Source organism: Salmo trutta, chromosome 24, assembly GCF_901001165.1.
Source record: "Salmo trutta chromosome 24, fSalTru1.1, whole genome shotgun sequence".
Taxonomy (NCBI): domain Eukaryota; kingdom Metazoa; phylum Chordata; class Actinopteri; order Salmoniformes; family Salmonidae; genus Salmo; species Salmo trutta.
The window spans coordinates 46,929,026-46,942,357 of record NC_042980.1 but is presented as its reverse complement, the minus strand read 5'-3'; the positions used below and the strand labels follow the sequence as shown (position 1 = coordinate 46,942,357).

General features: G+C 45.8%; 1 protein-coding gene across 1 annotated transcript; it reads right to left on the bottom strand.

The window, feature by feature from the left end:
• Positions 1–1,886: 1,886 nt before the first annotated feature.
• On the bottom strand, positions 1,887–11,290 carry LOC115161421 (probable serpin E3). Its single transcript, XM_029712394.1, has 7 exons — positions 11,224–11,290; positions 7,103–7,443; positions 3,696–4,163; positions 2,848–3,046; positions 2,577–2,677; positions 2,166–2,336; positions 1,887–2,005 (listed from the first exon to the last, which is right to left on the bottom strand). Exons 2-7 carry the CDS (start codon positions 7,365–7,367, stop codon positions 1,953–1,955), a joined length of 1,257 nt encoding a protein of 418 aa, XP_029568254.1. The 5' UTR covers positions 7,368–7,443; positions 11,224–11,290; the 3' UTR covers positions 1,887–1,952.
• Between the last annotated feature and the right edge of the window lie 2,042 nt (positions 11,291–13,332).

Here is a 13,332-nt window from a genome sequence, read left to right as displayed (position 1 = left end):
TCATAGGGGCTCTGTCTCTGGTCCAATACCCCCTCCCTCGTAGGGTCTCTGTCTCTGGTCCAATACCCCCTCCCCTCATAGGGTCTCTCTCCAATACCCCCTCCCCTCATAGGGACCAAGTTTTTTTCCATACTTGTTTTTGTTTTGTAAAGAGGACCCGACCAAAATAGTATTTTGAATACACTGTATAGATGTAAATAACTACTGAATTATTTAAAGCAAATTCCCAGAGGAAGTAATATTTTTGTATTACCATGAATAAAGTTTTATATTTTGAATGTCCATGTAAATAAAAGTCTGTTGTTCAGGAAGTGTCATTATTATGTTTTATTTCACTTTGTTTCAAGGAAATGTGAGGCTTTGCATGTTGTTGAGGAGGTTTCTCTTTGGAGATGTGACGGGTGATAAATAAAAAAACTCACCTTCTGGAGAGATTTAATTTTTATCACACAAACTATGGGAAACAGCAGTGATCAGTTAAGTTTGAATAAACTGTGGTAGATGTGAGTTTCTGAATCCTCTCTGACACTGTGCATCAGCCGGGAAATGACACCATGCATCAGCCAGGAAGTGGCACCATGCATCAGCCAGGTAGTGGAAGGCCTATAATACCGCTGCAGTAAAAAATGGACCAAAACACTTTTGGTAGAAAACACCAAGTTATTAACATTTTATTTACAATGTACAAAAATATTGTTCCTCTTCCTGAAGTGTCTTGACCCTCTTGTTGGTCACCAATAAATACGGGTAGTTTAGTTTATTAGGATCCCCATTAGCTACTGCACACGCAGCAGCTACTCTTCCCGGGGTCCACATAAAATGTACAAATACATGACAAAGTACAGAACAGTTATAGAACAGAACAACAGAAGATGTTACATTGAACAGTTTTATATAGCAAAGACACCAAGAGACAACAAAAATACTATTTCCACACTATTCATATATACATATTCATATTGTTATATACAGTTAAAGTAGATCTTTAGAATGGTTGAATATGAGGTAAGGTATGGTGGAGGGGGTAAGGGGGTCCTAGGGTGGTAGAGGGGTCCTAGGGTAGTGGAGGGGGTAAGGGTGTCCGAGGTTGGTGATGGGGGGTAAGGGGGTCCTAGGATGGTGGTGGGGGTAAGGTAGTGGAGGTGGTCTTAGGGTGGTGAAGGGGGTAAGGTGTCCTAGGGTGGTGTGGTGGAGGGGGTAAGGGAGTCATAGGATGGTGGAGGGGGTAAGGGTTCCTAGGTGGTAGTGGGGTGGGGGGGTAAGGGGTCCTAGGATGGGGGCAAGGGGGCCTAGGGTGGTGGAGGAGGTCCTAGGGTAGTGGAGGGAGTCCTAGGGTGGTGGAGGAGGTCCTAGGGTGGTGGAGGAGGTCCTAGGGTGGTGGAGGGAGTCCTAGGGTGGTGGAGGAGGTCCTAGGGTGGTGGAGGGGGTCCTAGGGTGGTGGAGGGAGTCCTAGGGTGGTGGAGGAGGTCCTAGGGTGGTGGAGGGAGTCCTAGGGTGGTGGAGGAGGTCCTAGGGTGGTGGAGGGAGTCCTAGGGTGGTGGAGGAGGAGGTCCTAGGGTGGTGGAGGGAGTCCTAGGGTGGTGGAGAGAGTCCTAGGGTGGTGGAGAGAGTCCTAGGGTGGTGGAGAGAGTCCTAGGGTGGTGGAGGGAGTCCTAGGGTGGTGGAGGGAGTCCTAGGGTGGTGGAGGGAGTCCTATGGGGGTGGAGGAGGTCCTAGGGTGGTGGAGGAGGTCCTAGGGTGGTGGAGGAGGTCCTAGGGTGGTGGAGGGGGTCCTAGGGTGGTGGAGGGAGTCCTAGGGTGGTGGAGGAGGTCCTAGGGTGGTGGAGAGAGTCCTAGGGTGGTGGAGGGAGTCCTAGGGTGGTGGAGAGAGTCCTAGGGTGGTGGAGAGAGTCCTAGGGTGGTGGAGAGAGTCCTAGGGTGGTGGAGGAGGTCCTAGGGTGGTGGAGGAGGTCCTAGGGTGCCTGTTCAGCTGGATTCACCACACGTCCCATAAATAGAACAGATCCTAGAGAGAGAGAGAGAGAGATGATAAATAGACGACCAAACTAACAAGGTGATGCTGTAACGGCAATAAAACGCCAAAATAGTGCTCTCCTTTTCCTGTGACGTCAGTGTTCACGCAGATCATGTCAGCTATCTGTCCATTTTTTGTATGGTAGGCCTACCTGTGTTGACTTGTCGCAGGAGAAAGAAGAAAGGTCTATCTGCTTTGAAGACGGGAGCTCGGGATCGTTTGAGTAGCACCATAGCTGTTACTGCAGCTGCCTTGGTCCCGTCCTCTGTTACCTCTATCCTGGCCTCATGAAAGGCATCTGACACATACAGACCTTCCTCTGCTGTGGAGAGATAACAAACACAATGCTGTAAGTACTGGACAGTCATCTGTCCTGAGGATGACATGGATCTCTAGCCTGGGTGCCAGTCTGTTTGTTGCTCTACAGCCAGTTCCTTAGGGAATTGTCATGCAAAAACTTTGGCCTGACAATGGAATAGGCAAAAGCACAAACTGATCTTAGGACCAGCCAAATGGATCTCATATTTAACCAGAATAAGGCAGTTGAATGAGCGTACTGTACCTGAGATGCCGGTGAAGTCTGCTGCCATTGGGTTAAAGGCGTCACTGACCCCCATTGACGGCAGAACCGACCTCAGGTTGAACCTATTCTGCATTTTAAACCTGTAAGTAAAAAACAGTCCATTACTCTACCATACACCTGTTTTGCCATGCTACAGTAGATCAGACACCATGAAGATTAGGACACTTTGTGCTAGGTAATATATATATATATAGCGACTACCCTGGTATCACTAAAGTTCAGATAAATACATATTGAGATCAACGTGTACCTAGGGAGGAAGACATCCATCTTGGTTCTGCGGAGGCCAGTTTCCCAAGTGGCCACAGCGCGGGCTGTTATCTGGGATTCCAGCGAGGACAGAGGTGTCTTCCTGTCACTGGGCAGAGCCACCAGCAGACTGAGGAAGTGGCCCAGGTACGGCAGCTCCAGGACTGTGTAACGCTGGTCCGACAGGGTGCGGAACTGACCTGCACATAGAGGGAAACCAAGGGAACGACCATTTTAAATAAGACCACAGGATATAATCAATCATGCACTTTTATTTTATAAAGCCTTTTTTTTTTTACATCAGCAGTTGTCACAAAGTGCTTTACAGATATCCAGCCTAAAACCCTAGAGAGGAAGCAATTCACAGGCAGAAGCACTAAACATTAACACTTTACAATGTCTTGTATAATGTCTACTATACTGTTAATCAAAACTCTAATTGTGTTGTTTTGTGCTTGATGATTTGATTTGACTGTATGTAAGTGATGAACTGACAAGTATCTTAGTGATGAACTGACAAGTATCTAAGTGATGAACTGACAAGTGTTGAACCGATAAGTATGTAGGTAATGAACCGATAAGTATGTAGGTAATGAACCGGTAAGTATGTAGGTAATGAACCGATAAGTATGTAGGTAATGAATCGATAAGTATGTAAGTGTTGAACCGATAAGTATGTAAAGGATGAACTGACAAGTTCAACAACAGCAAAAAAAAGTCCCGACAGAAAACTATTGATGTTCTGTTCTCACTAGGGACTGTGGGTGAAAATGAACTTTGGTGCATATTTCACTGTCTGAAATGTGCTTTTAATTGCACATGGTCCCTTTAAAATAAACTACTACTTACCAAAGTTGACCTCTGTGGCCTGGTGCATCATGGGCACCTTGATGGTGCTGCCGTCCGACAGGGTGAAGGGAAGGTTCTGGGTATCAGTGAAGAGGAACTGTTTCTGCCACACTCCCCGGAAGTTTACTGTGTTGACCAGGGCCATCTGCAGTCGCTTGCCCCACAACGAGGCCTCTCCCTGGGCCTCGCCAGACCCAAACAGCTCCCCGCTGCCACCGGACTGGAGCGGCTCACCGGTGCCGTGGTTGCGTCCCCACTGTTGCAGCTGGCTGTGGGTGTGGTTGGGCTGACTGAAGTTGGCTCGGACCAGACTGTTGTTGCTCAGGGCTGCTGCATGCTGGGTAAAAACAGGAAGGAGCTGGACGCCGGTCTGGATGAATAGGGTGCAGGCCTGCTGGAGCCGCACCCCGTGACTGGAGTTACCCACGTCCCCCTGCGACCGCAACAGGAAGTCCTGCACCTGCATGTCTGGAGAGACAAGAAGTGAAATCAATGGCTAGGCCAAGTGAAAAGGTTCCCGCTAGAATCAATGAGTAGAAAAGAGACCAGGCGTCAGCCAACCCATTTAATCCAGGTCTGCATTAGTAAGTGTATTTCGGCCTACTTGGGGCACCAGATCCATACCACATGTATAACACCCTTGGTTTTCTTCACTCTGACACCTTGCCACCTGCACCTTTTTTTTTCAATCAAGTATGCTAAATAAATCAAGAGAATATGTTATTATGTCCCTGCCTGGAGTAAGTCCTTCACATGACTTGTGAACTCTACTTGTTTAGTGTCTGCTGTCACTATTGCAGTGTAACACAGTGGCCTTTCGACCCCAGAGTCTCAGTATTACCCACTGAATAATCAGATTATAAAGCAGGGGCAGGTATTAGAGCTCCAGACACCACTCTACTCTACCTTGCCTTGGCCAACCGGCCCACAGGGCCCCATAGCAACGGTGTAGCCCAGCACCAGTTTAAAGGAATGGTATGCACACACCTAGAAACACTTGAAGTAACACTAATAGAGAGCAAAATAAACCCATACTTAGATGTTAGTTAAAGTGCTCTGTCTTTGTACCAACACAGCATGTTATTACCCGAACTCAACAGCTGTGGCCCCCATCCCCACTGACTGGACACGGAGAGTTATAGGGGTCTGCAAACAAATGCAGGGTTTCGTTCCACCCCAGCACTAAAACTGCTTTAGCATCGACTTCTCATCAAGAACTTGATTCATTGAACAAGGTGTGTTGGTAATGGGCTTTGAACACAAGCCTACACACCCAGTAGTCTGACCACCTAGTAACCTGACCACCCAGTAGTCTGACCACCCAGTACCCTGACCACCCAGTACACTGACCACCCAGTACACTGACCACCCAGTACCCTGACCACCCAGTAGTCTGACCACCTAGTAACCTGACCACCCAGTAGTCTGACCACCCAGTAGTCTGACCACCCAGTAGCCTGACCACCCAGTAACCTGACCACCCAGTACCCTGACCACCCAGTAACCTGACCACCCAGTAACCTGACCACCCAGTAACCTGACCACCCAGTACCCTGATCACCCAGTACCCTGACCACCCAGTACACTGACCAACCAGTACACTGACCACCCAGTACACTGACCAACCAGTAACCTGACCACCCAGTACCCTGACCACCCAGTACACTGACCAACCAGTACACTGACCAACCAGTACACTGACCACCCAGTAGTCTGACCACCCAGTAACCTGACCACCCAGTAACCTGACCACCCAGTAGTCTGACCACCCAGTAACCTGACCACCCAGTAACCTGACCACCCAGTAGTCTGACCACCTAGTACACTGACCATCCAGTAGTCTGACCACCCAGTAACCTGACCACCCAGTAGTCTGACCACCTAGTACACTGACCACCCAGTAGTTTGACCACCCAGTACCCTGACCACCCAGTAGTCTGACCACCCAGTACCCTGACCACAAAGTAACCTGACCACCCAGTACACTGACCACCCAGTAACCTGACCACCCAGTACCCTGACAACCCAGTACCCTGACCACCCAGTAGTCTGACCACCCAGTACCCTGACCACCCAGTACACTGACCAACCAGTACACTGACCACCCAGTACACTGACCACCCAGTAACCTGACCACCCAGTACACTGACCAACCAGTACACTGACCACCCAGTACACTGACCACCCAGTAGTCTGACCACCCAGTACCCTGACAACCCAGTACCCTGACCACCCAGTACCCTGACCACCCAGTAACCTGACCACCCAGTACCCTGACGACCCAGTAACCTGACCACCCAGTAGTCTGACCACCCAGTAACCTGACCACCCTGTTCCCTGACCACCCAGTAACCTGACCACCCAGTAGTCTGACCACCCAGTAACCTGACCACCCAGTAACCTGACCACCCAGTAGTCTGACCACCCAGTAACCTGACCACCCAGTAACCTGACCACCCAGTAGTCTGACCACCCAGTAACCTGACCACCCAGTAACCTGACCACCCAGTAGCCTGACCACCCAGTACCCTGACCACCCAGTAACCTGACCACCCAGTACCCTGACCACCCAGTAACCTGACCACCCAGTACCCTGACCACCCAGTAGTCTGACCACCCTGTTCCCTGATCACCCAGTAACCTGACCACCCAGTACCCTGACCACCCAGTACACTGACCACAAAGTAACCTGACCACCCAGTACCCTGACCACCCAGTACCCTGACCACCCAGTACCCTGACCACCCAGTAACCTGACCACCCAGTTACCTGACCACCCAGTACACTGACCACCCAGTACCCTGACCACCCAGTAGTCTGACCACCCAGTAGTCTGACCACCCAGTACCCTGACCAACCAGTAACCTGACCACCCAGTACCCTGACCACCCAGTACCCTGACCAACCAGTAGTCTGACCACCCAGTACCCTGACCACCCAGTACCCTGACCACCCAGTAGTCTGACCACCCAGTTGTCTGACCACCCAGTAACCTGACCACCCAGTAACCTGACCACCCAGTCACCTGACCACCCAGTACCCTGACCACCCAGTAACCTGACCACCCAGTACCCTGACCACCCAGTAACCTGACCACCCAGTACCCTGACCACCCAGTACACTGACCACCCAGTAGCCTGACCACCCAGTAACCTGACCACCCAGTACCCTGACCACCCAGTAGTCTGACCACCCAGTACCCTGACCACCCAGTAACCAGACCACCCAGTACCCTGACCACCCAGTAGTCTGACCACCCAGTAACCTGACCACCCAGTAGTCTGACCACCCAGTAACCTGACCACCCAGTAGTCTGACCACCCAGTAACCTGACCACCCAGTAGTCTGACCACCCAGTACCCTGACCACCCAGTACCCTGACCACCCACTCGTGGCGGGGGTCTTACCGTTGACGTCATATCCCAGTGCCGCCTCCAGTTGTGCCAGCGTGTTGCCGCGGGCACCCAGCTGCAGAAGTCCCAAGGACAGTGAAACGCTCAGCGGCGACACGATCAGGTTGGAGTTATTCTCTGTCTCTTTGAGCGTTTGGTAGAGGCTGACGGCGAACTCCGTGTGCAGCTCTCCCATGGAGTCCTGAAAGCTAGCGTCACACTGACCCCTCCCCACCAACCAGAAGCAGACGAATAGTGAGGTCATCGACAGGCGACACATGGCCTTGGAGGTGCAGGGTCAAAGGTAAAATACAGCTGATGATGTCAGAGTGGACGGGTCCGCAGAGATGGGGTCACTGCAAAGAAGGGTGGGTGATATAACTTTATAACAATCCAAGGGTGGGTAATATAATTTTATAACAATCCAAGGCATAGAGGCCTATTGTGATGTTTCAGTACATTGACAAATGTATTTATTTATTTGCCAGTTTAAAAAGCAAGCGTATCCACAGCAGCGTTATGACAGGGACGGCACAATAAATACAATGACTTATTTCCATTGTTGTCCCTGATGATATCAAGTGTTGCGTAAGATACATTTCATGAATCGGTCTTGATGGAATCATGGAAGAACTTTTCATTGTAAAACCACACTTCCAATTGTTGAAACATTTGTTCAATACTGCCCGGCTCTCTCTTATCCTAAGCTCCACCACGTGCCTGCTCTTTCCATAGAAAGCCAAGTACCATTGAGGGGCGCTGTCATCCCCATTCAATTAAATCAATTAAAGAGTAATGTGGACCTGCAGAAAATGGAGACCTCATGAACCAATAATTCATTAATCCTTTTTTGTGGCCAGAAAATTGCACAACATTCAAAGTTAATGTTATTATACAGTATTATATATATATATATATATATATATATATATATACATACATACATACATACATACATACATACATACATACATACATACATACACACACTACATGACCAAAAGTATGTGGACACCTGCTCATCGAACATCTCATTCCAAAATCATGGGCATTAATATGGAGTTGTCCCCCTCTTTGCTGCTATAACAGCTTTTACTATTCTGGGAAGGCTTTCCACTAGTTGGAACATTGCTCCGGGGACTTGCTGCGGGGACATTCAGGTACAAGAGCATTTGTGAGGTCGGGCACTGATGTTGGGCGATCGATTAGGCCTGGCTCGCAGTCGGCGTTCCATTCATCCCAAAGGTGTTCGATGGGGTTGAGGTCAGGGCTCTGTGCAGGCCAGTCAAGTTCTTCCACATCGATCTCAAAAAAATATTTCTGTATGGACCTCGCTTTGTGCATGGGCGTGTTTTCATGTAGAAACAGGACCTTCCCCAAACTGTTGCCACAAAGTTGGAAGCACAGAATCATCTAGAATGTCACTGTATACTGTAGCGTTAAGATTTCCCTTCACTGGAACTAAGGGGCCTGAACCATGAAAAACAGCCCCGGACCATTATTCCTCTTCCACCAAACTTTACAGTTGGCACTATGCATTGGGGCAGACGGTGAAGAGTGATTCATCACTCCAGAGAACGCGTTTCCACTGTTCCAGAGTCCAATGGCGGCAAGCTTTACACCACTTCAGCCGACGCTTGGCATTGGGCATTGTGATCTAAGACTTGTGTGCGGCTGATCGGCCAAGGAAACCTATTTAATGAAGATCACGAGGAACAATTCTTGTGCTGACAGACGATTTGTACATGCTACGCGCTTCATTTGTACATGCTACGCGCTTCATTTGTACATGCTACACGCTTCACTTGTACATGCTACGCGCTTCATTTGTACATGCTACACGCTTCACTTGTACATGCTACGCGCTTCATTTGTACATGCTACGTGCTTCATTTGTACATGCTACGCGCTTCAGCACTCTGCAGTCCAGTTCTGTGAGCTTGTGTGACCTACCACTTCGTGGCTGAGCCGTTGTTGCTCCTAGACGTTTCCACTTCACAATAACAGCACTTACAGTTGACTGGGGCAGCTGTAGCAGGACAGAAATTCGACGAACTGACTTGTTGGAAATGTGGCATCCTATGACGGTGCCACGTTGAAAGTCACTGAGCTCTTTAGTAAGGTCATTCTACCGCCAATGTTTGTCTATGGAAATTGCATGGCTGTGTGCTCGATTTTATACATATGTCGCAACGGGTGTGGCTGAAATAGCTAAATCCACTCATTTGAAGGGGTGTCCACATACTTTTGTATATGTACAGTGCATTCGGAAAGTATTCAGACCTCTTGACCTTTTCCACATTTTGTTACGTTACAGCCTTATTAAAAAATATATTAAATCGATTTTTTCCTCACCAATCTACACACAATACCCCATAATGTCAAAACAAAAACAAGTTTTTAGACATTTTTTAAAATGTATTAAAAGCAAAAAAACTGAAATATTACATTTACATAAGTATTCAGACCCTTTACTCAGTACTTTGTTGAAGCACCTTTGGCAGCAATTACATTTTTTTTAATCCATTTTATAATAAGGCTGTAAAGTAAAGGAAAGTGAGGGGGTCTGAACACTTTCCGGATGCACTGTATATGAATATATATGCATATATTTGTGTATGTATATATTATAGGTAGTTATTTTTATTAGTTGTATTAGAAGTTGTAGTAGTAGTTTTTATTAGTTGTATTAATAGTTTTAGTAGTAGTTTTTATTAGTTGTATTAATAGTTTTAGTAGTAGTTTTATTAGTTGTATTAATAGTTTTAGTAGTAGTTTTTATTAGTTGTATTAATAGTTTTAGTAGTAGTTTTTATTAGTTGTATTCATAGTTTTAGTAGTAGTTTTTATTAGTTGTATTCATAGTTTTAGTAGTAGTTTTTATTAGTTGTATTAGTTGTTTTAGTAGTAGTTTTATTAGTTGTATTAATAGTTTTATTAGTAGTTTTTATTAGTTGTATTAGTCATTTTAGTAGTAGTTTTTATTAGTTGTATTAATAGTTTTAGTAGTAGTTTTTATTAGTTGTATTAATAGTTTTAGTAGTAGTTTTTATTAGTTGTATTGGTAGTTGTAGCAGTAGTTTTCATTAGTTGTTGTCACGTCCTGACCATAGTGAGTGGTTATTTTCTATGGTAGAGTGGTCAGGGCGTGACAGGGGGTGTTTGTCTGTTTTTGTATGTCTATGTTCAGTTTCTAGTTTCACAATTCTATGTTGGTGTTGTTTGGCATGACCTCCAATTAGAGGCAGCAGGTTGTCGTTGTCTCTAATTGGAGGTCCTATTTAAGTTGATGTTTGTCCCACATGTGTTTGTGGGTGATTATTCGTTGTGAGTGTATTTGATCCTCCTGCGTCACGGTTTGTTGTTTTGTGTATATTTTGAAGTGTTTAATTGTTGCATTCGGTTTCACTGGTTAAATACATATGTGGAACTACGAAAACGTTGCATCTTGGTCCGCTCCTTCTAACAGCTGTGACAGTTGTATTGGTAGTTGTAGTGGCAGTTTTTATTAGTTGTATTATTAGTTTTAGTAGTAGTTTTTATTAGTTGTATTAGTAGTTTATATTAGTTGTAGGCCTATTAGTAATTGTACAACTTTTCTATGCTGTTAAATGTACGTTTGTTTTTTGTATTATTATTTAGTTGTTATTATTATTAGACTGTAGTTGCCATATTATTCTTGTTACTAAGTTATTTTTACTTTATTTTTTGGGGGGACACTTGAAAACGAGATTTCATACTGCAACATTTTTTAATTTTTTTTTTTACAAATAAATCATGTCAAATCTGGAAATTGCAAACAAAAGCACGCATCATTTAGTTAAAGTTTTTAAAAAAAAACACTTATCTTATAATTCATTTTAAATCCATAAACATTTGTAGCCTGTTATGATCACGACTGACACATCAGCCAACGTAAATGTTCCTTCCCAAGTGGACATAACTGGTATCTATGTAGCCTATATATTCTATCCATATCCATCATATGAGCTCAAGCTAATGGAAACCATACTAGACAACAAATAAGAAACTTGAATGATCTGAAATCATTTTAAAGTTAAAACTCATCGCAGTTTTAGGTCTGTTATAATTTATCATGGCCCTAATCATGAATAATTCACCTGCAAGAAACTTACCTGGAAGACAGGTACAGAGAAAGACTACAATTGCTTTTGGTTTTCCGTTCCAATTCCAGGCAGTTATCGCCAAATATCCGATGTCCACAAACGTCTGCTATCACTGTCACTGGAGAGCTTGTAATGTTCCTCTCACCTCTCCTCTCCCGGTGTTTGTAGGATACTCCTGTCTGCTCCTCGAGTAGCCAGCTGATTGAGCGGGTTCTCAGTCATAAGACCGTGTTTAAATGGAGCGCTCCGTGTTTGCGGTCTCTGTCGGCGATGTCCGTACCATTCGACTCGGCTAGAATTCCTACCTCCCCTAACCCTACCCGGTCCGGCGCTATAAGGAGCCAGGCGGAGGGAGGCATGTCACCAACCAGCAAATCCTAAAACGAGCTGAGAAAAAAAGACTCACACACATTTCACAAAAGACAGTCGGTCCCCTTTATTCAAGCAGCTTGCCCTTTTGTTGTGGTGATCAAAAGCCATCTCCCAACAAGAGTACAACAACACGTTGACCATCAAAGTGCTGTGTCAGCGCTTCTAATTGGGAGACACTATGGAATGTGTCATTTAAATGATCTGGAAAATGAATGATTTGTGAGTCCTGTTTGGACACTCATCTCACCCATCATCGCTACATTTCTAACCCAATCAACCCTAACATAAATATGATTTTTTTGTGGTATTATGTAGCTCAGTCGGTAGAGCATGGTGCTTGCAATGCCACCGGGGGTCATGGGTAGAATCCCACTGGGGCAACCCATATGTAGAGTAAAACTGAATGCGTGACTAGGTCGCTTTGGATAAAAGCCTCTGCTAAATGGCATTTAATTATATTATGGTGACACCAGAATGAAAATATGAGGAGAACAGAAGAGGAGGAGATAATTTTATGAAGAAAGGGGGTTTGGGGGGGGTGGGGGGTGTATCAATAACCCCGTCCCTCTGGTCTGAATGGGACATGATGGTGTGAACTTCCCTCCTCAGAGCCAACTGAATGTGACTTTAAAATGTCTTGTAAGCTAGGACCTTTTCCACTACATGTAGTATTTTGTGTTCAAATATATATATATATATATATATATATATATATATTAAAGTATTGTCTAAATGTAATACATTCTGCTTAATTTTTGTCTTGTCGACTGTGAATTAAATAAATCAAATCAACTTTATTAATTAGTATCCCCATGATGGCTAACTGGCCTTGAAACAGAAGATGTCAAGACACATTTTCCCATGGTGAACTGAAGGAAGCAGGGACAGGGCATGATTGGTAGCTATCAGGTATTTGGCTTCATTGTGGCCTGGTATTCCTCCCATTACTGGAACTGTACTAATGAGTCCAGCCAGCTTGGCTCTCTCGACAATGGAGACACCACATTCTTTAATACTAATGTTCCAACTCCGCCGGGAACAGGAATTTGGAATTTTAAGGACTCAGGCCTCGGCACAGGATGAAATGTCATGGTAATTGCCCAAAGACAATCTTTTGAACTACCACCAAAGTAAACAACAGCTTTCATCTTGATGGCCAGCTTCAAACAATGTGACTTTGGCCTGGAGAAAGGAAACACCATTTGGATTGGAAGATAATGATTTGTGCACTCAATTTATGATTCCTGGTCCAATTAAAAAAACAAGCTCATACCAAACTGATAAGGAAGGAGTGGAGGGTGGCTTTTTCCAGATTGAATGAGAGAAACACACACACACACACACAAAAACCCTGAAGCCTTTCAGGGACACCTACAGACTTTCATCTCCTCCTCATACCCGAGAGAGAGAGAGAGAAAGAGAGAGAGAGAGAGAGAGGGAGAGGGAGAGGGAGAGAGAGAGAGAGAAAGAGAGAGGAGAGGGGAGAAAGAGAGAGGGAGAGAGGAGAGGAGGGAGAGAGAGGAGAGAGGAGAGAGAGGAGAGAGAGAGAGAGAGAGAGAGAGAGAGGAGAAAAGAGAGAGAGAGTGGGGATGAGGGAGAGAGAGAGAGAAAGAGAGAGAGAGAGAGAAAGAGAGGGAAGAGAGAGAGAGAGGAGAGAGAGAGGGGATAGAGAGAGGAGAGAGTAGAGAGAGAGAGATGAGAGAGAGAGAGGAGAGAGAGGGGGAGAAGAGAGAGAGAGAGAGAGAC